Genomic DNA, 24,113 nt, shown 5'->3' on the forward strand with positions numbered 1-24,113 from the left:
AAAATCTAAATAAGGTTATTTTTTCTGAGAATATGTGCATTATTTCTCGAATGTGGGAGGTCAGTAAGACACTTTGCCAATGGACAACACAATTGCATTGTCTTATTTCAAGTTCATATTATCCAATTATCTTATTTTAGGAGGAAATATACCCATTCCATTGGGAAATCATCTTATTTACCTGCTTATATCGACGGTAAATACACTTCATTTAAGAAATGTTTCTTATTTCTAGGCCGTTTTAGCAGTGCACACATTACCACAGACTGAGCGAGACCCTTAACCCCATGCTGCTGCCCGGGCAATGTACAATGGCAGCCCACTGCTCCCCAAGGAGATGGGTTAAATGCAGAGAGGGAATTTCTCCATTGTGGGACAATAATATACTTCCATGCAAAGGCTGTTTTATGAAAAACCAAAGTTGGAGCCATATTGCATCATAGTTTCTCTCATTTAAGGCCCACTTTGAATAAAACGTTGATCATAGTTTGAATGTTTTCAGATCCAAACCAGAGTTTGATGTCTGCAGGCAACAGCAGGCCATTTGACTATCCACCAGCTAATATTCTAAATTAAAAGTCTGCCCATATCTAAATGTTTCCATCACATCGATCAACAAGGAGATGATCAATAAATGAAATAAAGTGAGGAATTCACACAATAAATAAATGACATGTTTAATATGGACAAAAATGGACCATGCTTCATGCTGCAGTCACTTTATTAAGGATCCAAAATAAATCAAATTTGAACTGAAGATGAGATGACTAATGACTTCCATTTATGTGAAAACATCAGTTGATATTTGTACGGAGACATCTAGAAATCATCAGACTCACATGCTATTTGAGCAGCAGATTCTTAAGCACCTCCATGAGAAGAGCCCGGGGAGGAATAGCAGAGGAGAGCTAAATGAGGCTGGAGCGAGGAAGGGGCAAGGCTCCTACCGACATTTCTCCCATGTCAGATCAGTAAAGTACAATCATTAAATATTATTATTATTGTTAGGCATCGCTGTAAGGAAATGCTGCCCATGCCCTCGGTTTTTCCGGAAAAAAAATTAATTGCCTGAAGGTACACGGACCATTTTTGTACCCGATGGGCTTCCGCACGAACTTTACTGGAGATGGAATATGTTGCGCGTCAGACATGTTGTGAGTGTCAAATCCTGGAAAACAGCAGAATGACTGGAAACTCAAAGTTTTCTGAATAAGAATCAAACACAAACAATTTAAATGATTGATTCGATTAAATATAAATGTCAATTTTAATATCCAATCCAATTTTTTTATTAGTAGAAATTATTAGAACTAAAACGAAACTAAACATATCTGCACATTATAGTTAGATTTAAAAGCAGTCATACTCGATTTAAAAGCAGTCATACTCGATTCAGTGTAGGCTCTATTAATTGAACTGCTATCTATCTATCTATCTATCTATCTATCTATCTATCTATCTATCTATCTATCTATCTATCTATCTATCTATCTATCTATCTATCTATCTATCTATCTATCTATCTATCTATCTATCTATCTATCTATCTATCTATCTATCTATCTATCTATCTGTATATCTGTCTGTCTGTCTGTCTGTCTGTCTGTCTGTCTGTCTGGATATCAATAGTCTCTATAAGCATGTTGTTTTTTTCTAAATAAATACAAGATGGAAGGCATGTTGCCCATAGCTTACCCATAGGGATTTACCATTAGGCAATACTAGGCAGTGGTCCCAAATTCCTGGGGGCCTCATCAAACTCTGTTTACATGTATAGTTAATACATTTATTCCTTATTTGTGCACATTAAGTATGTTTTTGATAAAAATTGCATCAGAACGCTTATATTAATAAGTGTCTCCTCTGCCTGTCTTTGCCTAGGGCCCCAAATTCCCTAAATCCGCCCCTGACCACTGATTCTGACTTGGGATTTTCCTCTAAAGAAATTATTGTCATGTTGAAGATAACTGTAATATTGTGTCTACTTTGTAAGCCACTTTGGATAAAAGCGTCTGATAAATGCATAAACATAAACATGTTGTACAATATGCTGAACCTTTTATTTAGTAATTACCATGTAATAAAATATTTCTGGAGCTAGACGTCAGTAATTCTACGGATGAGGATTAGAGTCACTAAAAACAATTTAAAAAGTTAACTGATTTTTAAATTTTATTTCAGTTTAATAGGGGAAAAAAGTCAGAATTCTGAGATTAAAGTGAGAATTCTGAAAAAAACAACAACCCAGAATTCTGAGAAAAAAGTCAGAATTCTGTGAAAAAAGTCATTCCCATATTAAACTGAAATAATATTCTCTAAATCCGTTAACTGTTTTTCTCAGTGGCCCTAATCCTCTCTCGTAGTAATTCAGTAATTCGTAGTAATTTTTTACATTCTTTTTTTTTTTTTTTTTTGACGGACGGTTCAGCAAAAACTCCCCTCGCAATATGGCCGCGACTTTGACGTAGTATGCGGCGGCTCGTGGCGCATCCGCCTCCTTAACTGCGCATGCGCAGAACTTCCCCTCATGATTTTCTTGTTTCTGCTTCAGTTATGTGACGTTGTCCATCATTACAGTACAAACAGAGCTTTTTTCTGGACGTAAGTCACAATGAAAACCAGATTCACCACTGTGGACATCAGGGCGGCCATAGCAGAGATCAATGCCAAGTAGGTAACGGCTGTTAGCCGGAGCTAACGCTAACTTAGCCAACTGCTAACACGGCTAATGTGGATTGGTTCACACTGGTTGGTTACTGATTCATGTATCTCTCCGCAGCTACATTGGCATGAGAGTGAATAACGTGTATGACATCGACAACAAGACCTATCTCATCCGTCTTCAGAAGTAAGGACAGTTTGAAGTTTATAATTATAAAATGATGTACACCACCGTCTTAACTGTTATTCTATATCTTTGTAGGATTCTGCTACATTACAAGTAAAAAAAACAACAAGGTGTTGTTTGTGAGACATTATGTTTGACTAAATGTCCATCAGACCTCCTGGTTCTGCTGCAGGCCAGTGTTTTGGTTTTTCTTATCACTGGAACATATGAAAGGTTAATTACTGAAGAACTTATTTTAAATACATTAAACAGGATTACAAGATTTTCTCCAGACATGCTTCAAAGCACATATTCCTAACCTTTGCTTTCTTTTCATTAAAGTCGTAGGGAAGTCATATTTAAATGTCAAATCATTCTGGCCTAAACATGTATATATATGTACTCTTTATCAGACTATATTGTCCCCAAATTTAGAAATTTCTATTTAAAATAAAAAATCCTGTCTTAAAATGTTTTTTTTTCTTCGTTATCTTCTGCAGGCCAGTTAGTTCTACATCAGCCTGAACACCTAAATTTGGCCAATCATATATCAACGGTCATCTGTCAATCAAATTTTTTCGGTCATAGCATCTTGATTCATATGTCGCAGCTAATATACGCAACAGTTGAAATTAGAAATAAGAATAATTTCCTTTCCCATTGAGTTGCGTCCCAGTGTTCACGGGGATGGACGTCTGTGTCTTCGGCAGGCGTAGAGCTAACAGAACTGGCAGCGTTGCGAGGCAAGGGCTCAAACATGTACGGCTGGAAGCCTTCTACACCAAACCAAGCTTCTGCCGCCCTGGCGTCCTCTTCCACAACATCTTCATCCCCGCTTTCCTCCTCTAAATAAAAAATTGGATGACGGAGGAGACTCATCCACGACCTCCGACACTAAACTCTCCTCCTCTTGCATGTTTCCTCTGTCCATAGCGTTCCTTGACAACGTTGTTTCTAAGTCACTAGTTTAGTGCTACTTGGTCCCAATGGAATTTCCCATTGGGAACTTGCTAGCACTGAGTTGCTAACTGGTTAGCAAGATGCTTCCGACAAACCGGCCACAACCAAAAGTGCTTGTGAACTTTCCACCACAACAATCCCGCCCCCTTGATAAACAACCAATCACATTCACTTTATTCACTCATGTAAAGTCGGGAACCACTCAGGAGAATTTGGAAATGCAACGGTTGGAACAGCCGCTTCCCTACGACTTTAAACTAAAAACCGCTTCCCTACGACTTTAAGCTAAAAACCGCTTCCCTACGACTTTAAACTAAAAAAGTAAAACTCTAGGCTCTAGTTTGAATAGTTTGTTACAGCTATTCGAAGGGAAATGATTCAGATCTCAGAGGCCTTTCTATCAAATAGTTGTTCATCTTAGAACTAGTTGTAAATAAGCCCACCGATCCAGTGGAGTTAATAATAGAGTCAGGTTTAATAATCATACCTGATTATTGGGGGGTGTTGGCATAGTGGTTAGAGCAGAGAGCTTGTGCTCTGAGAAGGTTGCAAATGCCTGGTTCGATCCGCACAGCGCCCACTGCTCCCCAAGGGGATGGGTTAAATGCAGAGATAAATTTCTCTAGTGTGAGATCAGTAAAGTTAAATTATTATTACTTTTCCCAAAAAGTAAAAAAAAACAATCCACTGGACTTTGTTTCCAAGTTTGAAGATGTTTCTCTTCCCATCCAGGAAGCTTTTTAAATTCAAAATGTCCGAAATGGCGTTTAGTTCCAGGTTTTATCCAGCAGCCCAACAAAGCCTGGTTTTTCTTTAGAAAACATGCAAATAGAAACGGATGAATGGGTCCCCCCCTTTGGAATGGGGGTCGTTTGGCTTCTTTGTTAGCCTGCAATGCCCCATACCTGTCTATGTCTCTGAAAGGGGGTCGTTAGAGGGAATTGTTGGTCTGGCTGAATAGGAGAGGTCTTCTGTTCTCCTGTAAAGGGGTTGGGGTTGCGATGATAGTGGGAAGGAATCAACTCTATTGCTGTATTGTAGGTTTTTGGAAGCTGAAATCTGAGTCCACCTTCTCTGTATAAGGTTGGTTTTTCTTAACACGCCCCTCTCAAACCACCTGTCTTCTTTGTCCAAAATGTGAACATTCTGGTCCTCCAAAGAATGTCCTTTGTCTATAAGGTATAGATGTACTGAGTCTTGACCTGGGGAGGTCTCTCTTCTGTCTTGGGCTATGCGTTTATTATTATTATTATTATTAATGTATATTATCCTTGATGACTATGTAATAGTTGGAGTTTTGCTTTATTTTATCAGAGTTTATTACACCACCACACAAAAAACAGGAGTGAGTTTATCAGCCAGCAGCGTTAACCCTGTTTTTTTGTTGCTGTTTCAGGCCGGACAGCAAAGCTGTTCTCCTGATAGAGTCTGGGACCCGTTTTCACTCTACAGACTTTGAATGGCCCAAGAACATGATGCCTTCGGGCTTTGCTATGAAAGTAAGAACAACTACTCAGTCACTTTCTGATTATAATTCTTTGTAACCTAATGAATGACCATCAAAAAGTTTTTGGCTGCCAGCTCAAAATAAGTGCATTATTTTGAGCTTAGACCTGATCTACGGTCTATAAATGTAGTGTGTATTTGTTTTTATCCACCTTTTCACCAAGATTACCTGAAATAAAATGAATTATGATCTTTCAAGGTCTTCTAATTAAAAAAAAAAACAAAAAATCAGTCATCCTGTATTTAATTGAACCTCGTCAGAGATGTACCTGTTCTGGATGTGCTTTGGTGGCACAGTGGTTAGTAATCCATATACTTAGCGTTAGTCCTCAACATGGCAGACCCGGGTTTGAATCCAACAGCATTGCCGCATCATACTCCCTTTCCTCTTACAAAAAACGAGCCATTTGTGGCATAAAAACCTGGGGGGAAAAAAGGTTTCTGTTCTTTTTTGGCCTCAGAGGTTAGAGAACAAACAGGATCATGATGATCAAGATTGTTATTAAGAAAACAGGCCCAATGCTTTTCCCACAGTATTGAACACAATCCGACTGAATACAAATAGATACACAGATTGTATTACAGATTACTAAAATATATCAATCAAAGATTCTCTCAGTATTTCCCAAGATGTAGATTAAAAGTTGGTTCATTCTTTAACATGTTTTGTCTCTCTCCACAACTCTCCAACTACTGGGAAACAATATTTAAAACCACATTCTTAGTTCTAGTTAGAACACTAGATCTGCCTTTGTTTATAGATGTTTATAGATGTTGGAGCCTGTTGCAGCCTGTTTTCCAGTGTAGTCCTGTTTCTCTGACTGTGACTAACTGGATGTGCTCTCTTCATCCTCTGACATGGGAGCTGGCTCGGAGCTCGTCTGCCTGGCTGTGTGTTTCCTGGACGGGGCCGCCTGTGGAGCTGGTTGACAGTTGCCTTTTGTATCTATGCTTCTTTTTCTATGTCTGCTTCTGTCTCCTTGAACCCCAGTGGGCCTCAGCAGATGGCCGCTCACACTGAGCCTGGTTCTGCTGGAGGTTTCTTCCTGTTAAAAGAGAGTTTGTCCTCTCCACTGTCACCACAAGCATGCTTAAGGTCTGGTTATCCTCCCGCAGCAGTGTGTCGCAGTGAGCTTGTCGCAGATATTTTTGATTTCTGCCCAAAATTGAAGCGTGGTCTGCGCTATGTTATTCCACGCCACAACGCAAGAGGGACAGTCAGGAACTAGCTGTGGGTCTAGATACCGCCGAGGCGGTGAGGAAGCGGGGGCATTGTTTTCCATAATGGCGGTCATACAAACAAAACAAGCCAGTAAGGTACCAAACAGGAAATACGCATAGTGTAGAGTGGATGTAGATTAGACCAATCAGAGGCCTCCTGTCTGCAGCACTGTCTGCGGTCATCTACAATTTGGAGAGGTGCAGCAGAGTGTCTGCGGAGGGGGCGTAGGCACATTTGCATTTACTGCGACACATGCAGACGACCTGGTTTGTGAGTATGAATCAGCCTTTATTGTGAGGGATTGCTGAAGAGTCAATGAGTCAATGCTATCAACTGGTTTTCCTTAGATATAAAACTTTGAATCAATCTGACTGGATGATCTGGTTAACTGGAAAGTGCCTTGAGATGACGTGTTGTGAATTGGCGCTATAGAAATAAACTGAATTGAACTGGAACAAGGGCAGCAGCCTTTTGGATCAGCTGCACCTCCGATGGACTTTATAGGCAGACCTATGAAGACACTGTTGCAGTGATCAATTCTACTAAAGATAAATGCCTGAATGAGTTTTTCTAGATCCTGAATGGACATTAGTCCTTTAATCCTGGAAATGTTCTACAGGTGATTGGTTAGTAACTGCCTTTATGAGCCTCTGAAGGTTCAGGTCTGAGTCCATCACGAACTGTATGCTGAACAAGTGGCTCAGAATCCAGACTGTGTCACAGTATAGGTGGCATATTAAAACATTGCAGGCTACTCTGATTTGTATGCATCATGTCTTTCTATCGGCGCACTTGAGCCGCATTATTAGGTGGTTAGAAAGACTCTGGAGTACTAGAGTGCATGGGATGGTAATTTAGTCCTTTGATTGAACTGTGTTACTTGGGCCTCAGTAAGAGCTTGTAGGACACCAGACCTCGAGGACTGGAGGTCGACAGCCCTGTTCTACAGCAAGGACTCAGTGGACTGGAAATAATTATTCCCATGATGCATTTTGTGTTGGTCTGCCATCTACAATACCAATGAAATACTGAACGTTGTGTTTGTAGCTTAACGAATGCTTTTATTTTCCACCCTTGAGCAGCTTTGGATTTTTAATTTCTTAATCCCCCACGTCTGATCAGCTTTTGTTTTCCTCCATAGTGTCGAAAACATCTGAAAAGCCGGCGGCTGACCCAGGTTAAGCAGCTGGGAATCGACAGGATAGTTGACATCCAGTTCGGCTCGGATGAGGCCGCCTACCACCTCATCGTGGAACTCTACGACCGGGTTAGAGAGCTGCACTTTAAGAACTGTGTCAAGTAAAACACAGCCCTCCCCCCCCCCTGTGCGGCCAAACGTAGTGACCCGCCTGATGTGGTCCGTGTCCTCTCTTAGGGCAACATCATCCTGGCTGACCATGAGTACACCATCCTGAATCTGCTGAGGTTCCGTACAGCGGAGGCAGAAGATGTGAAGATAGCAGTGAGGGAGCGGTACCCCGTGGAGAGCGCCAGGCCCCCAGAGCCCCTCATCACTTTGGAGCGGTAACATGATGATGCCTATCATGATTCACTGAACATTAGGGATGGTGTGAGGCTTCCAGGGGTGTGTTGAGTAGTCGAGGGGGTGTTTCCGTGAAGCGCGTGGCGAAGTTTGCTTCGTTTAGGAGAGGACCCAAAATCAATGATGTCCGGAGCCTCGCTACGCCGCCATACCACACGATCGCTTCAAGAAGTGGTTCAGCTCGCCCCAAACTTCGACAGCGGAGTTTGGAGGACAGTTGCTGTCAGTTGGATAGAGTTTATTTATATTCTAAGAATAGATTGGTTGGAAAAGCAACCAATCTAGTTGGTTAAAACTATTTTGGTTAGATTAAAGGTATACTATGCAACCGGTGTTGATTTTCCAGCGAGGCTCCCCCCAGAGGGCGAAAGTAAAAGTGCACTGTCGTAAATATGCTCAGCTGTTCTCCTGGTTTCTCCGTCAAGCCAGGCGCGGTTGTTTTGAGCTCAGCAGACAGGCGAACACAACGAATCACCATGTCTACTGCGGTAGAGAGCCCTTTTCCTCTTCCTTGCCTGCTCCGAAATGGGCTGTCCCTGTTTTCTCGCTGGTTCCGCCATGATAACTGCACAAATATCGCCACTGCGCTAGCAACGAGCATGCACTCGGGGTGTGTAGCAGTTCTCGCCGTAAAGCAAGACCGACTCTCGCGATACACGAGACTTCTGAGCCTGTGGGTGCGGGCCGAGGGCTCCTGCAATTGCAAGTACGGTATTTCCCCTACAGACCACCAGGGCGGCCGAGAAAACCTTTGTTCGACCTGAAATTACTCATTTAATCATCCAAAACGTTATGGAACACATTAATTAACTGAAAAATGTTGTATAGGATGCCTGTTGGAGCCTATTAAGAATTAGGTTCATTTATCTTTTGCTAAATTATTAATGTTAAAGAGCTAAGGTTATGTGAATGGTAGAGCTATTGTTTATTTGTTTATGTATTGGTTTTGCTTTGACCCTCCTCCTTGTCAGTCCGCCTCCTGCTGCGATTAACAAGTAGAAGCAGCTGATGAGGTGGATCTTATTGTTTGTTTGAAGGAGTGAGGAGTGCAACACTTTTTTCACACACATCACTTAGCTTTATATTTGAATTTTTGTAAGTCAACTCTGAGAATATTTCTGTTATTTTTTATTAGTAAAGAAAACACCCTTATTTTGAAACAAGAAAATTCTCCACGAGTGCTTTTTGTTTTGTGAGTCGAAAAACCTCCTCCTAAGACTACTCTGGCAATTTTTGATTTTTTTGGAAACTTTTTTGATGCAAGAGTAGCCGCAACAATGCCTTTAAACAATATAATGATCAGAATCTGAGCAAGCCACTGGTTACACTTGTTACATCAGTGATGAGTAGTAATGTTTTCTGATTTATTGCCATCAGTGCCAGTGGCATCAGCTGTAAGACATTGGCTGTTTCTCAATTCACAAGAACGTGAGTACAGACTCGTGTCCTCACCATGTATGTTCTAGAGAAGAACACAGGAGTCGGGGAGAACGCAAGCACACAGCATAAATATGGGCCAGTTGGAACAGATGCATACTGATGACATCATCACACGCTCGGCTCGTCTGGAGCTGCATTTCCCCTCCTGTTATTAGTAGTCTCTAGAAAATAATAAATTCTAACTTTTTTCATTTAGTGGGGGAATAATAATGAACACAGTCAGATAAACACAAATCAAATGAACATTTTACCAAATTAAACAAAAAAAATAGCCAGCATAGCCATAGGACTGCTGCAGACGGGCTAACGTTAGCCCTCGCTGCGGTTACCTTTGGAGCTCCACTGGTTGCCGCGGTCCTCTCAACTTTGGAATTTTTTTTATTTTTATTGTAATGTTCTTGCATCAAATGATCTTAAAACATACTTTATTGAACAACGACAACAGAAAAGAGAACTTTTAACTTAATACTCTGAGCTCTAACCTGGAAGCTGCTGCTGCCGCAGTGCATGCTGGGACAGCTGTCAGTCTATGTAACGGAGATGCATGCTGGGTAAAGAGTGAGGGGCGAGAACAACATCCTGGGACTTTGTCCGTTCTTTGTCTTGTTGTTCTTGTGAATTGGAAAAGCACTAGTGCTGAGGCTGATGACGTTTCACGAGCACATGAGCACGCACAAGTACACATATTGAGAAACAGCCATTGACTTCCAATCCTAAGGTTGTAGGTTCAAGACCCACCTTGGCTTTTTGAAAGTTGTGAAAATTCTTAACAATTATTTTGGTGAATTTTACTTATTTTATTGTTTTGCCTTTGTGCAAATATAGATTTTGTAAAAACACTGACAAATTAGATTGGTTAGCCAAAAGATTGGTTGAATACATAACCTCCTACCTGATTAAAACCAACAACTGTGGAAAAAATATCATTTTTGAATAAAAGTGACTAACACCTTTAATTTTGCTCATCTTTATCCAATTTTCACAAGCACTTTCACTGTCTGCTTGAGCTTAGTTCACTAAAATTGCAGAAAAACAGTGCACCTTAACTCTTCTAAGACATTTTGCGCTAGAAAAAAAATTACAACAAAATGTGTTATATCCAGCAATCATTAACAATTTCAAAGCAACGTAAATGGGGAAAAAAATACAAGAAAAACAATTGCAGATTATATTACTAACTGTAGTTCTTCTCTCCACCAGTAGGTGGTGACATTAGCCCAAACTGTTCATTGCCTTATGAGGCTTTATCTCACCATCACTACTGAACATTCATCATGTTTTTTTTTTAGGCTCTCAGAAATCTTAAGCAAGGCCCAACATGGAGAGCAGGTGAAAAGAGTCCTGAACCCGCATCTGCGTAAGAAACAAACAAAACAACTTTTTCAGCACACATAAAAAATAAAGAAAAACCCTTTGTGCTTCTTTCTGATGCTGCTTCCTCTCCTGCTGTGTCTTTAGCCTACGGAGCCACTCTGATAGAGCACAGTTTGATCGAAGCAGGACTGCCGGGATCTTTGAAAACTGACAGTCAAGCTGATGTTGCTGAAGGTACCGGTGGTCTTTTCTTTCTCATTCTTTTTCTGACAAGTACAGAAGAAGATTACCCCTTGCTCACACTGGCTCCGGTGCGGTTACCGAGCCAACGGAGACCGCAACACCACCTCTCACACCGCCCTTTTGACTATGGTGCGGTGCGGTGCGGCTCTGCGGCTCCGGCAACAGGTCTGGAGATTTAACTTGCGAGAACAGAAGTTCACTTGAGTTCACGTAACTTCACGCGATTTTTTCAGTTTAGTATGGGAAAAAAGTCAGAATTCTGAGAAAAAAATCAGAATTCTGCGATTAAAGTCAGAATTCTGGGAAAAAAGTCAGAATTCTGAGATTAAAGTCAGAATTCTGAGATTAAAGTCAGAATTCTGAGAAAAAAGTCAGAATTCTGAGATTAAAGTCAGAATTCTGGGAAAAAAGTCAGAATTCTGAGATTAAAGTCAGAATTCTGAGAAAAAAGTCAGAATTCTGAGAAAAAAGTCAGAATTCTGAGATTAAAGTCAGAATTCTGAGATTAAAGTCAGAATTCTGAGAAAAAAGTCAGAATTCTGAGAAAAAAGTCAGAATTCTGAGAAAAAAGTCAGAATTCTGAGATTAAAGTCGGAATTCTGAGATTAAAGTCAGAATTCTGAGAAAAAAAGTCAGAATTCTGAGATTAAAGTCAGAATTCTGAGAAAAAAGTCAGAATTCTGAGAAAAAAGTCAGAATTCTGGGAAAAAAGTCAGAATTCTGAGATTAAAGTCAGAATTCTGAGATTAGAGTCAGAATTCTGAGATTAAAGTCAGAATTCTGACTTTTTTCCCATGTTAAACTGAAATAAAATTTAAAAATCAGTTAACTTTTTTTTTCAGTGGCCCTAATCCTCTTCCGTACACAAGAACTTTGTTAAGAAACTCCTTCTTTTTTTCAGTTGCTCCTAAAATCCTGGAAGCCCTGCAGCTAGCTGAAACATACTTGGAAAAAACGGAGAGATTCAGTGGCAAAGTGAGTAAAAAAAAAACAAGAGAGACATGCTTTTGTTTTTGGTTACATTGCCATAACAACCGTTAAAGTTGAAGGAAGATGTTGGGATTTTATGGAATCGAATTATTCCAACGTTGTAAAGTGAAAGAAGGTTTGTTTTTAAAGTCGTAGGGAAGCGGCCGTTCCAACCGTTTAATTTCCGAATTCTCCCGAGTGGTGCCCGACTTTACACGAGTGAACAAAGTGAATATGATTGGTTGTTTATCAAGGGGGCGGGATTGTTGTGGCCGAAGGTTCACAAGCGTTTTGGTTGTGACTGGTTTCTCTGAAACATCTTGCTAACCAGTTAGCAACTTAGTGCTAGCAGGTTCCTAATGGGAAATTCCATTGGGACCAAGTAGCACTAAATTGGTGACTTAGAAACGACACATAGAAACCCCAAAACGAGCCTTTAGTTGACAGAGTAACCTACTTAGAGCAGTAATTATACCAAGAATGCAAAAAATATTTTGAATTTAAGATTTAAAAAAATAAAAGGTTCATTAATACACAGAACTCCTCATTGGAAAAGTTTTAGTTTCACCTGGTTTGATTCTGTAAAATATCTCCTTTTAACACTGCAAAAAATCTAATTACGGTAAGTCATTTTTTTCTTAAAAATTTTTTTTTTCTTTAATTGAGGAGGTGGGACATTTTGCCAATGGAAGAAGACAATTTACATTTCAAAAAAAAAAAAAATTGCATTGTCTTATTTCAAGTGCATATTTTCTAATGATGTTATTTTAAGAGTAAAAATACTAATTCCATTGGCGAACTAAGTTACCTGCTCAAATTAAGGGTAAATACACTTAATTTAAGAAGCTTTTAATTATTTCTAGATTGTTTTTCCAGTGAAGGAACCTTTGGCTATCAGATTATTAATCAATTAATTGACAAAGCAATCAACAGATTAATCGATTAGAAAAATAATAATTAGTTGCAGCCATATTTTTTAGGAATTTTAGGAATATTTCTCTACCAGCTTTGTTCCTCTAGAGATGCAAAGTTTCTCACCTTGTTCCTTGTAGAGCAGCTCATGCTCTGATTGGATGATGGGCTCCTTTAAAGCGAAGCTTCAATACTTTTGATCCAATTATTAGCATCACTTGAATTATTCTTAATGATTTTTCAGCACTTGTTGCCTATCGATGCTCTATACAGGCTGCTCATCTCAAAAACTATTCTGTGACTTTAGAGGATCGGATCTGTCTCTGAATGGGTCATGTGACCCAGAGCGCCGCTTTAAGGCAGTCTGAGCTGCCCTTACACACCAGCCAAACAAACAGATCTCAGACGTATTTCTGCTTCTATGATGTAGGATCTAATCTAGAGGTAAATGTTTCCAGGAACTCCTTCCCTGGGAAAACTATCTAGAAATTAGGCTTGTCCCGATCCGATCCACGTATCGGATCGGACGCCGATATTGGCAAAAAAATGCGTATCGGCAAAGCATGTAAAAATGCCGATCCAGTTTAAAAAAAAAATCCGGTCCGTATTTTCCAGTTTCGCCGATTGAAACGATCCATTCCACTATTTTGCGCCAGTGTTCCCCGAATCCAGTCCGCATTTTCCAGAACACCTTCAACACACCCACAGGTCTTTTTGGGTCTGTCTCCCGGCCTAACCATTAAAAGAGGTGAATTGGAAGATAGCGGGGAAAATGTCAGCCGTGTGGGATTATTTTATCCTGCACGATGTGTAGATGGAGACTAGGTGTGGAGGACATTGGGGAGTATAAGGCATTTTTGTGTAATAGTTCACTATTATTTGCACTGATTTTTTTTTAAGCAGTGTCTTTTTTCAAGAGTAGAGTCCTGATTCTAAGTTAATAGACTATGTTCCACTCTTGTCTGTTTTGCATTTTTATTAAAACTTACAGTAATACTTGCACCTTTAACTGTTTACGGTTTTACTGTTCACTATGCAATTTCAGATTGCTATTCATAATTTTGTCCAGTTTGTGTTTATCTGTTAATAAACAGGTAAGTTTGTTGTTACCAATCATTGTGTTTTATTCAATCTCACCTAATTCAGCTGGCTAGATGTTATCAAGAGTACTAAAACCCTTTTCAACATGAGTCTTACAACTAAGGCTAAATACTTTAACTTAAACTTAAATACATGCTCAGATAGGCTGGTATCGGCCAGTATCGGCATCGGATCGGAAGTCCAAAAACCTGGATCGGGACATCTCTACTAGAAATAAGTAAAAAATGTCTTAAATTAAGTGTTTTTAACCTTGATTTGAGTAGGTAAATGAGATGTCTGCCAATGGAATGAGTATTTTTACTCTTAAAAAGATAATTAGATAATATACACTTGAAATAAGACAATGCAGTTGTGTTTTCTTATTTTAAATTTAAATTGTCTTGTTCCGTTGGCAAAATGTCTTACCTCCTCAATTAAAGAACAAATGCACTTATTTTAAGAAAAAATTACTTATCTAGATTTTGATTTTTTCCAGTGTTGACAAAGTGATCTGATAGCAGAACACAGAGGATGATTGGTTTGTTTAGCCCCAGTGCTGTTCTGCCAGTTGCTTTCAGTGTATGGAGAGAACTTTGTTCCAATATTATTGAACGTAAATAGCATGTTCCCAAAAATAATCTGAAAAAACAGCCAAGTAAGGTTTTGACTGTAATTTATATTAGGTATACAAAAGTTTTACCAATATTTTGAAAGTTTGCAATTTTTTTCAAAATGTACTTATTTGTAGATTTTATTTAATAAATCTATTTTTCCATTTTTTTTTTTTACAAAGAAAAAAAATGTGAGTGGCGGTACTAACATTGTACGTTCCCTGAAAGTAACTACAACTGTATTGTATTGCTCTGACAAAAAAAAAAAAAAAACACTAGGCCATTCTAACACACAAGTCTTTGATTTGGACAGTTTGGATCGCTGCTCTTGATTCAATCACATTTTGATTCATAAAAAGGTTTTATTTCTCTACTGATCTGTCCTCCTTTGTATCCCAACAAAATGCAATTAAATAAAAAAAAAAGAAACGTTTCCGGTTGCGTTTTGTTCTTTCCTGGTTTTATATTTAACCATTCATCTCATCCTTTCTTGGTGTGATAAGGGTTATATCATTCAGAAGAGCGAGAAGAAACCAAGTTTGACTCCAGACAAACCCAGCGAAGACCTCCTGACGTACGTCCTGGAGAAATCTGCTCGTTTCTGCAGCTGTTTCTACGTCAGTAGTATTCTCAAATGTTGTCTTCCCTCAGGTACGATGAGTTCCACCCGTTCCTCTTCGCCCAGCACACAGAGAGCCCCCATCTGGAGTTTGACACCTTCAACAAGGTAAAGATCAGCCTCACAGCTAACTTCCTGCCTGGGGGAGAAAACATTGACAGAAACCCTTTTCCCAATCATTTCCCCCCACAGGCAGTGGATGAGTTCTTCTCCAAGATGGAGAGCCAGAAGATCGACATGAAAACCCTGCTGCAGGAGAAGCAGGCTCTGAAGAAGTTGGAAAATGTGAAGAAGGACCATGAGCAGAGGCTGGAGGCCCTGCACCAAGCACAGGTTATCCACAAACACCTTTTAGGCTTGTCTGGGTGAATCTTGTCAGGATTTTGACTTAAACTCCCGCATGCGTAACAGGAGGTGGACAGAGTAAAGGGCGAGCTCGTGGAGATGAACTTGCCTGTGGTGGAGAGGGCGCTACAGGTGGTGCGCAGCGCGCTCGCCAACCAGGTGGACTGGACTGAGATCGGCGTCATAGTGAAGGAAGCCCAAGCGTCCGGGGACCCCGTGGCCTGCGCCATCAAGGAGCTGAAGCTGCAGACCAACCACATCACCATGCTGCTGAAGTGAGGCTGCATCCCATTCTCTAAAACCCTTCCTATGTTAATGGAATAAACTCGCCCATGCATTTGAACATATTTGCCAAACAGAAACCCCTACATCTCTGACGAAGAACAGGATGAGGAGGAGAAGATGAAGGTGGAGGAGAAGGGAAAGAAAAGCAAAAAAGACAAATGTCAGAATAGGAAGCTGCAGAGGAACAAGCCGATGTTGGTGGACGTGGATCTGGGGCTGTCGGCTTACGCCAACGCAAAGAGGTGGGTTTGGAGTAAGAGCGCAGACAGATGCAAGCTTTACCTCTGCAATGATTCAGGTTGGTGGAGTTTGTTACTGTGTTGCTTTCAGGTACTATGACCACAAACGCAGCGCGGAGAAAAAGGAACAGAAAACCATAGAAGCTGCAGGCAAGGTTAGTGAATCGATTAGCTCTGGTGCTCTGTCGCTGAGAAGTCCTCACGCCGATCAATGCTCCTCTTCCTCTGTCTGTGCAGGCCATGAAATCTGCAGAGAGAAAAACACATCAGACCCTGAAAGAGGTGCAGACGGTGATCACCATTCAGAAAGCCCGGAAGGTCTACTGGTGAGGGCAATGTACACCCGCCACAAAAATATTCTTACCGCTACAAGCCTTTTTTTGACACCCTGTCATGGTTTATGTAACAGAACATCATGAAGTGCAGAACAGCGACAAGAAGGAAAATTCCAATTCTGTCTTCTTTCATCCCCTCCCCTCTGATGCCCTTTGATAAAACTAAAAGTCCGGTCAGCAGGGAATAATCAATAGATCATTATTTATACCTAAAACTAATATGTTTGCGGTGATTTAATGAATTTAGCGTTAATCAGTAAGAAAATGAAAACGGTAATTTTTGTCTGGATCACAGAGTCTGTTAGCGGCCATTTTTGCCCAAACATAGTAGCCCCTCCCTCATGCCATCTTCCAGCAGTGACGTCACGGTGCGGTAAGCCTAGCGCCATTCTCCCCGCTTTACAAGCTAAATCAATGGGAACTACTAGACACATCTGCAATCAACAACGATTATTGAAGATTTCCAGAGGACTTCACCATTGAAATTCACCAGAGCTATAGTGAAACTGACAATGCCCACGTGCATGGCAGCTGGATGCTGGAATACATCGGGTAAAAGTGGAAAAAAAGAGTTATTCCACCTTTCTGATTCCTGATCCTCCACGGACGGGTTGGTCGTTGGATCGCCAACTTGAAGAGGGAGGATTTGCCATCGAACTTCTGGCCAGAGAAAAAACCCGTAATATGTAGCCAACATTTGGAAGAAGAATGTTTTCAAGATGACTTGGATAATAGCGCGTTGTGACAAACACCAGATACAGCACTGGGACTTGATCAACAGCCGATACTGCACCGTGACGTCACTAACCAGTAGGTGGCAGTAGTGTTCTTTGACAAACATGGATGCCTCCAGTAAAGCACATTGAAATGAAAATTACTCTGAATTAAAAACACTGATCATTTATTGAACAGGATGGAATCATTTCAGATTTAAAGAACTTTCAGAAGTTTCAGTTCTGAATATGATCAGACTTTTCCTTTAATAAAATCCGGTGTAACCAGCAGCCCTCTGGAGTTGACTGGTGTCCTGTTTAAGTTGACCACTTTGTTTAAAATAGAGTTTTGAATATTTCCACCATATGGTTAAAAAACAGCTTCTTTACATCTTCCTTTTATGTTTACAGGTTTGAGAAGTTCCTGTGGTTCATCAGCTCTGAGAACTATCTGGTCATTGCAGGCAGGGACCAGCAGCAGAACGAGATGATCGTTAAACGCTACCTACGTGCAGGTAGGACCATGGAAGCTGCACGCTGCAGTTCCTGCTTTCAGGAAAATTATTTGCACCAGCTGAGTTTGAAAAGACGTGGCCCAGCCTGTGCCTCCTCTCCTCCAGGTGATATCTATGTCCACGCGGATCTTCATGGAGCAACTAGCTGCGTCATCAAGAACCCCTCAGGTATTCTGCAGCTCCCTTTTTGAATATCTTACCTGATCAACGTTTTGATCTGAGCTGTCTGTCTCCTCAGGGGATCCCGTTCCTCCCCGCACTCTGACAGAGGCCGGCACCATGGCTGTGTGCTACAGCGCTGCTTGGGACGCCAAGATCATCACCAGTGCCTGGTGGGTCCACCACCATCAGGTCAGTCATCTGTTAGAAGTTTCAGCATCTCACCGATCTAAATGTAAACACGGATCGTCCCATTACAGATCGCTTTAGTGACGCTGCTTTAAAGATAAAGATTTTAAAGATACAATCACATCTGTATCAAGCGGAATAAATGCTCCAGCTCCTCTATCAGTAATAAAGGCATGTTCAGGAAATGCAACTAAATATTAAAGTCTTACACCCATTCAGTTTAAAATTAGCAGCTTGGCTGCGCTGCAGGTGGTGGAGGTTGGATGTGTTACTTTGGGTAGTCCTGACACTGTTCAGACAAACTTTGCATTTCGTGTTATTTTGCTCAACATCTATGACATACTTTTTAATGCCACCGAACTGAGCGTGCAGTGAGAACAACGTGCATCGTTTAAACTCGCACACCTTCACTCAAAACCGGTCTGCCATGCCCTCAGCTCTGACAGCGAGCTCTCCACGTCTTCTCTCAGCTCGGCTTCATCTCTGCTCTCGCTCGGCTCCACGGGATTAACGGATGTAATTTCATTTACATTTAGACGCTTCTTCACTGGGCTCATCCGCCATTCTCTTTGTTTACGCCTCTGCCTGGATCGGTGGAGTCACGTGTCTTTATCAGACTATATTGTCCCAAAATGTAGAAAATGTCTATTTAAAAAAAAAGAAATTTGGTCTTAAAATCTGTTTTTTTTTTTCGTTATCTTCTGCAGGCCAGTTAGTTCTACGTCAGCCTAAATTCGGCCAATCATATATCAACGGTCATCTGTCAATCACATTTTCTAGGTCATAGCATCTTGATACATATGTCACAGCTAATATACGCAACGGTTGAAATCAGAATCCTTTCCTTTCCCATTGAGTTCCGTCCCAGTGTTCACGGGGATGGACGTCTGTGTCTTCGGCAGGCGTAGAGCTAACAGAACTGGCAGCGTTGCGAGGCAAGGGCTCAAACATGTACGGCTGGAAGCCTTCTACACCAAACCAAGCTTCTGCCGCCCTGGCGTCCTCTTCCACAACATCTTCGTCCCCGCTTTCCTCCTCTAAATAAAAAATGGATGACGGAGGAGACTCATCCACGACCTCCGACACTAAACTCTCCTCCTCTTGCATGTTTCCGAAGTCCATAGCGTTCCTTGACAGCGTCGTTTCTAAGGCACCAATTTAGTGCTACTTGGTCCCAATGGAATTTCCCATTGGGAACCTGCTAGCACTAAGTTGCTAACTGGTTAGCAAGATGCTTCCCGACAAACCGGCCACAACCAAACTTGCTTCCAAACCTTCCGCCACAACAATCCCGCCCCCCTTGATAAACGACCAATCACATTCACTTTATTCACTCGTGTAAAGTTGTGCACCACTCGGGAGAATTCGGAAATGCAACGGTTGGGAAGGAAATACCAGCCACCCTCCCACACAGGAAAAACGGCAGAATTAAGTTTCTTTTACCAACATTGGAAAATTGTTGCCGGTTATCGTAGTGAATGACGATAACGATAAAAACCGCTTTATCACCCAGCTCTAACCTAGAGGGCTGACGGACTGGTGGTTACGATGATCCAGAATAAATGTAAAACAATGACACATGCCTGTTGTCAAGCATGTCTTTGTTACTGCTATTAAAAAATACCTATTATTTTCGAGAAAAAAACAAACTATGAGTCATGTTTTAACTGCTGGAGATTAGGCTATTTTTTAGTCTCACTATTTTCATGTATATTTTCAGGAACCAACGTGTTAGCTTTCACACAATTTATCTCACATGTCATTTGGGCTTAAAGCTCACACTGAGCCTGGTTCTGCTGGAGGTTTATTCCTGTTCAAAGGGAGTTTTTCCTCTCCACTGTCGCTACAAGCATGCTTAGTGTGAGGGATTGCTGAAGAGTCAATGAGTCGATGGAATCAACTGGTTTTACTTAGATAGAAAACTTTTAACCAACCTGACTGGATGATCTGGTGAATAGTAAAGTGCCTTGAGATGAAATGTGTTGTGAATTATAGAAAAAAAAACCTGAATTGAATTAACAGTTCATAGTTCAATAACAGTAATTATTTTTCCATTTGGGTCATATTATATTATATATTATATATATTATATATTCAGAATTCAAAAAAGGCGAGGATTGCTTAAAATTAGGTGGGTGTTAAGAGGTTAAGTTCAGATTCCAATATCTCTGCAGTGTGGGGACTATAAATCGGATATCTTAGACGACAGCACTGCTGCTGAAGCTCCTCATAAGATGTTATTAGCATCCAGAACAGTAGTGAGAAGTTTGGTATCCATTATTTGCCTGCTTTGTGTGTCAACTGTAACGGTTGCTAGGCGACAGAGCGTACGGCGGTGAAAGCCGGATAAAGCTGGACCTTTTTGAATCCACAGCCAAACTCTTTCGGTCTCCTTATTTTCACGGACCTGGAAGGACCCGGTCCATCTGCGCTGGGTCGCTGGAATCGAACACAGCCCTGGTTCTGTTCCAGCATGCCTCCTCTCTGGAATTACTTCTATTGCAAATACCAGTGAGGCTCTGGTTAAGAGTAAAGTGCCGCCCTCTAGTGGGTGGCAGTAACAATATCGACTGAAAGGAATTCCTCAAAGCCGGGCGTACACTATACGTTTTTTTTTTTTTCCTTTTCGGGCCGATTCTCCAGTCATTCGAGAATTTTTTCGATCGGGGCGAGTTTCAGACTCATTGTGCGTCCTGCGTCGTGTAGCATACAAGGGGTAACGAGGTTCCCAATCAGGAACCGTAAGGTCGGGAGAAAATCTAATTAAAAAAATTTTTCATCTAACAATACATTTAATGACAGTTGATCATCGGTCGATAATTCACCATAGGATAATTTAGTTTACTTTATTAATTCCAGCGGGAAATTTAGTTTCGGTACAGCCTGCCCAAGAAAACAAAAACAGATATTATCCATGGGGGGACGCGGTGTCACACTGCCATTAAAGGCGCTGGCTTTACAATTAGGAAAAAAGAAATAAAAAAAAAAGGGATCAGAACGGGTAAGGAGAGGAAAATAAAAATCTAATTTCACACTTTATCCTTAGCAGAAAACATTTTTAGCTAGCAAACAACCTCAGCATAGAAGGAACATCCTGCAGGAGGAATGGTGGAGTATGTATGCGTATATCTTAATGTTCAACATGTTAAAATAAGATTTTAAAAAGAAAATAAATAAGCATGCATGCTGTATTTACTGACTGAGAAAATGTTTAATTATTTCCAGGTGTCTAAGACCGCTCCCACTGGAGAGTATCTGACTACTGGGAGTTTCATGATCAGAGGTACGACTTGCTATCAGTCTGTAATATGTCACCTCTTATATGTTTATCTATCTGAGCATATTTTAAATGGATGTTTGCTCTAAGGATGAATTTTCTCTTCTTGGTTTTGCTTTTTAGGGAAGAAAAACTTCCTCCCTCCCTCCTACCTGATCATGGGCTTCGGTTTCCTTTTTAAGGTAAGTGCAGCTCTGAAAGCCCCTCAGCTCAGTGGCTCTGGAACGTCTGGCTTTTAAAAAATGTCTCCTCCTGATCGTCTCACAGGTGGATGAGCAGAGTGTGTTTCGGCACCGCGGGGAACGGAAGGTGAAAACTGTGGAGGAGGACCTGGAGGAGGTCACATCCAGAACTGCTGATCTGTTAGAGGAGGGAGAGGAGCTGATCGGTACGAAGGCGCTCCTACAGGACTGGCAGATTGATCACAATTCAACGCCTCAGACCGTTGAAAATTTTACAATGTATGACAAGGATGAGATACTTGAACACAAACCACAGTTTAGTAGAAAAACTTTCCAAACCAACCAAAATAAATCGATTATCTTCTTAAATCTAGAAATAAAGGAAAAGTCCAGTCAGCAAGAAATAATCAATGGATCATTATTTATACCTAAAACTAAAACGTTCTCTATGATTTAATTATTTTAGCGTTAATCAGTAAAAAATGAAAACAATAATTTTCGTTGTGATCACTGAGTCTGGGAGCGGCCATTTTGCCCAAATATAGTAACCCCTCCCTCCTGCCATCTTCCGGCAGTGACGTCACGGTGCGGTAAGCCTAGCGCCATTCTCCCCGCTTTCCAAGCTAAATCAATGGGAACTACTAGACACATCTGCAATCAACAACAATTATTGAAGATTTCCAGAGGACTTCACCATTGAAATTCACCAGAGCTATAGTGAAACTGACAATGCCCACGTGCATGGCAGCTGGATGCTGGAATACATCGGGTAAAAGTGAAAAAAAAGGGTTATTCCACCTTTCTGATTCCTGATCCTCCACGGACGGGTTGGTCGTTGGATCGCCAACTTGAAGAGGGAGGGTTTGCCATCGAACTTCTGGCCAGAGAAAAAACCCGTAATATGTAGCCAACATTTGGAAGAAGAATGTTTTCAAGATGACTTGGATAATAGCGCGTTGTGACAAACACCAGATACAGCACTGGGACTTGATCAACAGCCGATACCGCACCGTGACGTCACAAACCAGTAGGTGGCAGTAGTGTTCTTTGACAAACATGGATGCCTCCAGTAAAACACATTCACATGAAAATTACTCTGAATTAAAAACACTGATCATTTATTGAACAGGATGGAATAATTTCAGATTTAAAGAACTTACAGAAGTTTGAATTCTGAATATGAGCGACTTTTCCTTTAAAAAGCTGAGTTCTGTTTAAAAAGCTGCATCAAGGCTTAAATCGGGAAAACATGAATTAGAACTTGTCTTACAGCAGGAAGTAGGCTAATCATTCACTAGACATCAGTCCTGGAAGAGCTTCAAAAGTTACGCCAGAGAACCTCAGTGAAATCCATGGTTCACTAAAGGGGAAAACAGTAGAAACGATTTACACCCGAGAGATTCGACTCATCCAGGAAGTCCCAGAAGAATCAAGAACAACGGGTCTCCCCCATTCAGCGGCAGCATCATTCAAAGGCTGCATTTCTAGACAGAATCTTAAGAGGAATCCACAAATCCTCCCAAGATTCCTTCACATGCAGCATCTCCAGGATGCGTCCGGAGTATCTTCTCCCATGATTCATAGCGGATTGATGCAGATTGGCCAAGTTTGGGCAGCAAAGGAGGTCGACCGTGGCAAAAACTAAATAAAAATGGAAATAATAAAATTTCTAGGACCCAAAATAAACTGTTACCACGTTCTGAGACCAGAATATAGGTTTGTTTACCTGAAGTATCGACTGTGTTTATTAAAGAGCAGATTGCAGATTAAAGCCTCGTTTAGAAAAATATGCAAGGAATTAGTTTTTAAATCAAATTGTATTTGTAAATGAACTATTTTGGTTTTTGGTTGTTTTTGTGAAAAAATGTTACTTCCGTATCTAAAACAAGCACAAAAAGTGACAAATGTGGGGGAGTCCACTTAGCTTTACAGCAGTAACCAATGGAGACCAATGCTAATTCAGAGAATAAAGAGACTTTAGAAGAGTACAAATACAAACATGATAGAGGACAAGCCTATCAGCACGAGCCTGTTGCCCTAGAGAGCAGAGAGACCAGGGGAGCTTTAATGATGAGCTGTTGAGTGAGAACGATCAGTGGAGATAGTGGAGGCAATGTCTCCATGCAGGTTTCAGGTAACAACGTACAAATACTTCAGTACGTAAGTAGAAATGTTTGCTATCTATACTTTACTGGAGTATTTATTTTCCCGACAACTTTTACTTCTACTCCATTTTGAAAAACATCAGTTTGAGCTTTTTTTCAAAACAGACTCATGCTTGGACATTGCTTCAGCTCTTTATTTAGGTTTATTCCAGACCGTCACACAACTGACCAAAATTGACATTCTCTTCATGATGGTTCGAACCCTCAAGGATATGAAGTTAAGTTTTTCCCTATAGTTATCGCCCCCAACTCTATCAGAAAACAGCTTTTGAATATTTTCTGGTAGTTGTTTTTTTCTAGCTTTGTACATAAAGAGAGCTGTTAGAATTCTACCAGATCTGTGAGTTTGAGGAAAAGGGACTCTATAAATAGTATGTCGGAATGGTCGTGGAATCCTGCCACATGAAACATTCTGATGGCCTTTTTTTGTAATGTGCATAACGGATACACAAGGATTTATAGG

The 24,113-nt window shown here is 40.8% G+C and overlaps 1 protein-coding gene across 1 annotated transcript in view; it reads left to right on the plus strand.

The window, feature by feature from the left end:
- Nucleotides 1-2,501: 2,501 nt before the first annotated feature.
- Nucleotides 2,502-24,113, plus strand: part of LOC119797805 (nuclear export mediator factor NEMF-like) — a 34,649-nt gene continuing 13,037 nt past the window's right edge. Inside the window, exons 1-21 of the mRNA XM_038307017.1 lie at nucleotides 2,502-2,670; nucleotides 2,780-2,848; nucleotides 5,184-5,286; nucleotides 7,657-7,782; nucleotides 7,891-8,039; nucleotides 10,788-10,855; nucleotides 10,957-11,046; nucleotides 11,957-12,030; nucleotides 15,131-15,201; nucleotides 15,279-15,354; nucleotides 15,439-15,579; nucleotides 15,658-15,866; nucleotides 15,951-16,118; nucleotides 16,207-16,270; nucleotides 16,353-16,441; nucleotides 17,575-17,678; nucleotides 17,784-17,846; nucleotides 17,917-18,029; nucleotides 21,252-21,309; nucleotides 21,427-21,485; nucleotides 21,571-21,691. Coding sequence (XP_038162945.1) covers nucleotides 2,612-2,670; nucleotides 2,780-2,848; nucleotides 5,184-5,286; nucleotides 7,657-7,782; nucleotides 7,891-8,039; nucleotides 10,788-10,855; nucleotides 10,957-11,046; nucleotides 11,957-12,030; nucleotides 15,131-15,201; nucleotides 15,279-15,354; nucleotides 15,439-15,579; nucleotides 15,658-15,866; nucleotides 15,951-16,118; nucleotides 16,207-16,270; nucleotides 16,353-16,441; nucleotides 17,575-17,678; nucleotides 17,784-17,846; nucleotides 17,917-18,029; nucleotides 21,252-21,309; nucleotides 21,427-21,485; nucleotides 21,571-21,691 — 2,074 coding nt within the window. The 5' untranslated portion in view covers nucleotides 2,502-2,611. The remainder of the gene's footprint in view (nucleotides 2,671-2,779; nucleotides 2,849-5,183; nucleotides 5,287-7,656; nucleotides 7,783-7,890; nucleotides 8,040-10,787; nucleotides 10,856-10,956; nucleotides 11,047-11,956; nucleotides 12,031-15,130; nucleotides 15,202-15,278; nucleotides 15,355-15,438; nucleotides 15,580-15,657; nucleotides 15,867-15,950; nucleotides 16,119-16,206; nucleotides 16,271-16,352; nucleotides 16,442-17,574; nucleotides 17,679-17,783; nucleotides 17,847-17,916; nucleotides 18,030-21,251; nucleotides 21,310-21,426; nucleotides 21,486-21,570; nucleotides 21,692-24,113) is intronic.

This window comes from Cyprinodon tularosa, unplaced genomic scaffold (genome assembly GCF_016077235.1).
Source record: "Cyprinodon tularosa strain WSP-4 unplaced genomic scaffold, ASM1607723v1 ctg6, whole genome shotgun sequence".
NCBI lineage: Eukaryota > Metazoa > Chordata > Actinopteri > Cyprinodontiformes > Cyprinodontidae > Cyprinodon > Cyprinodon tularosa.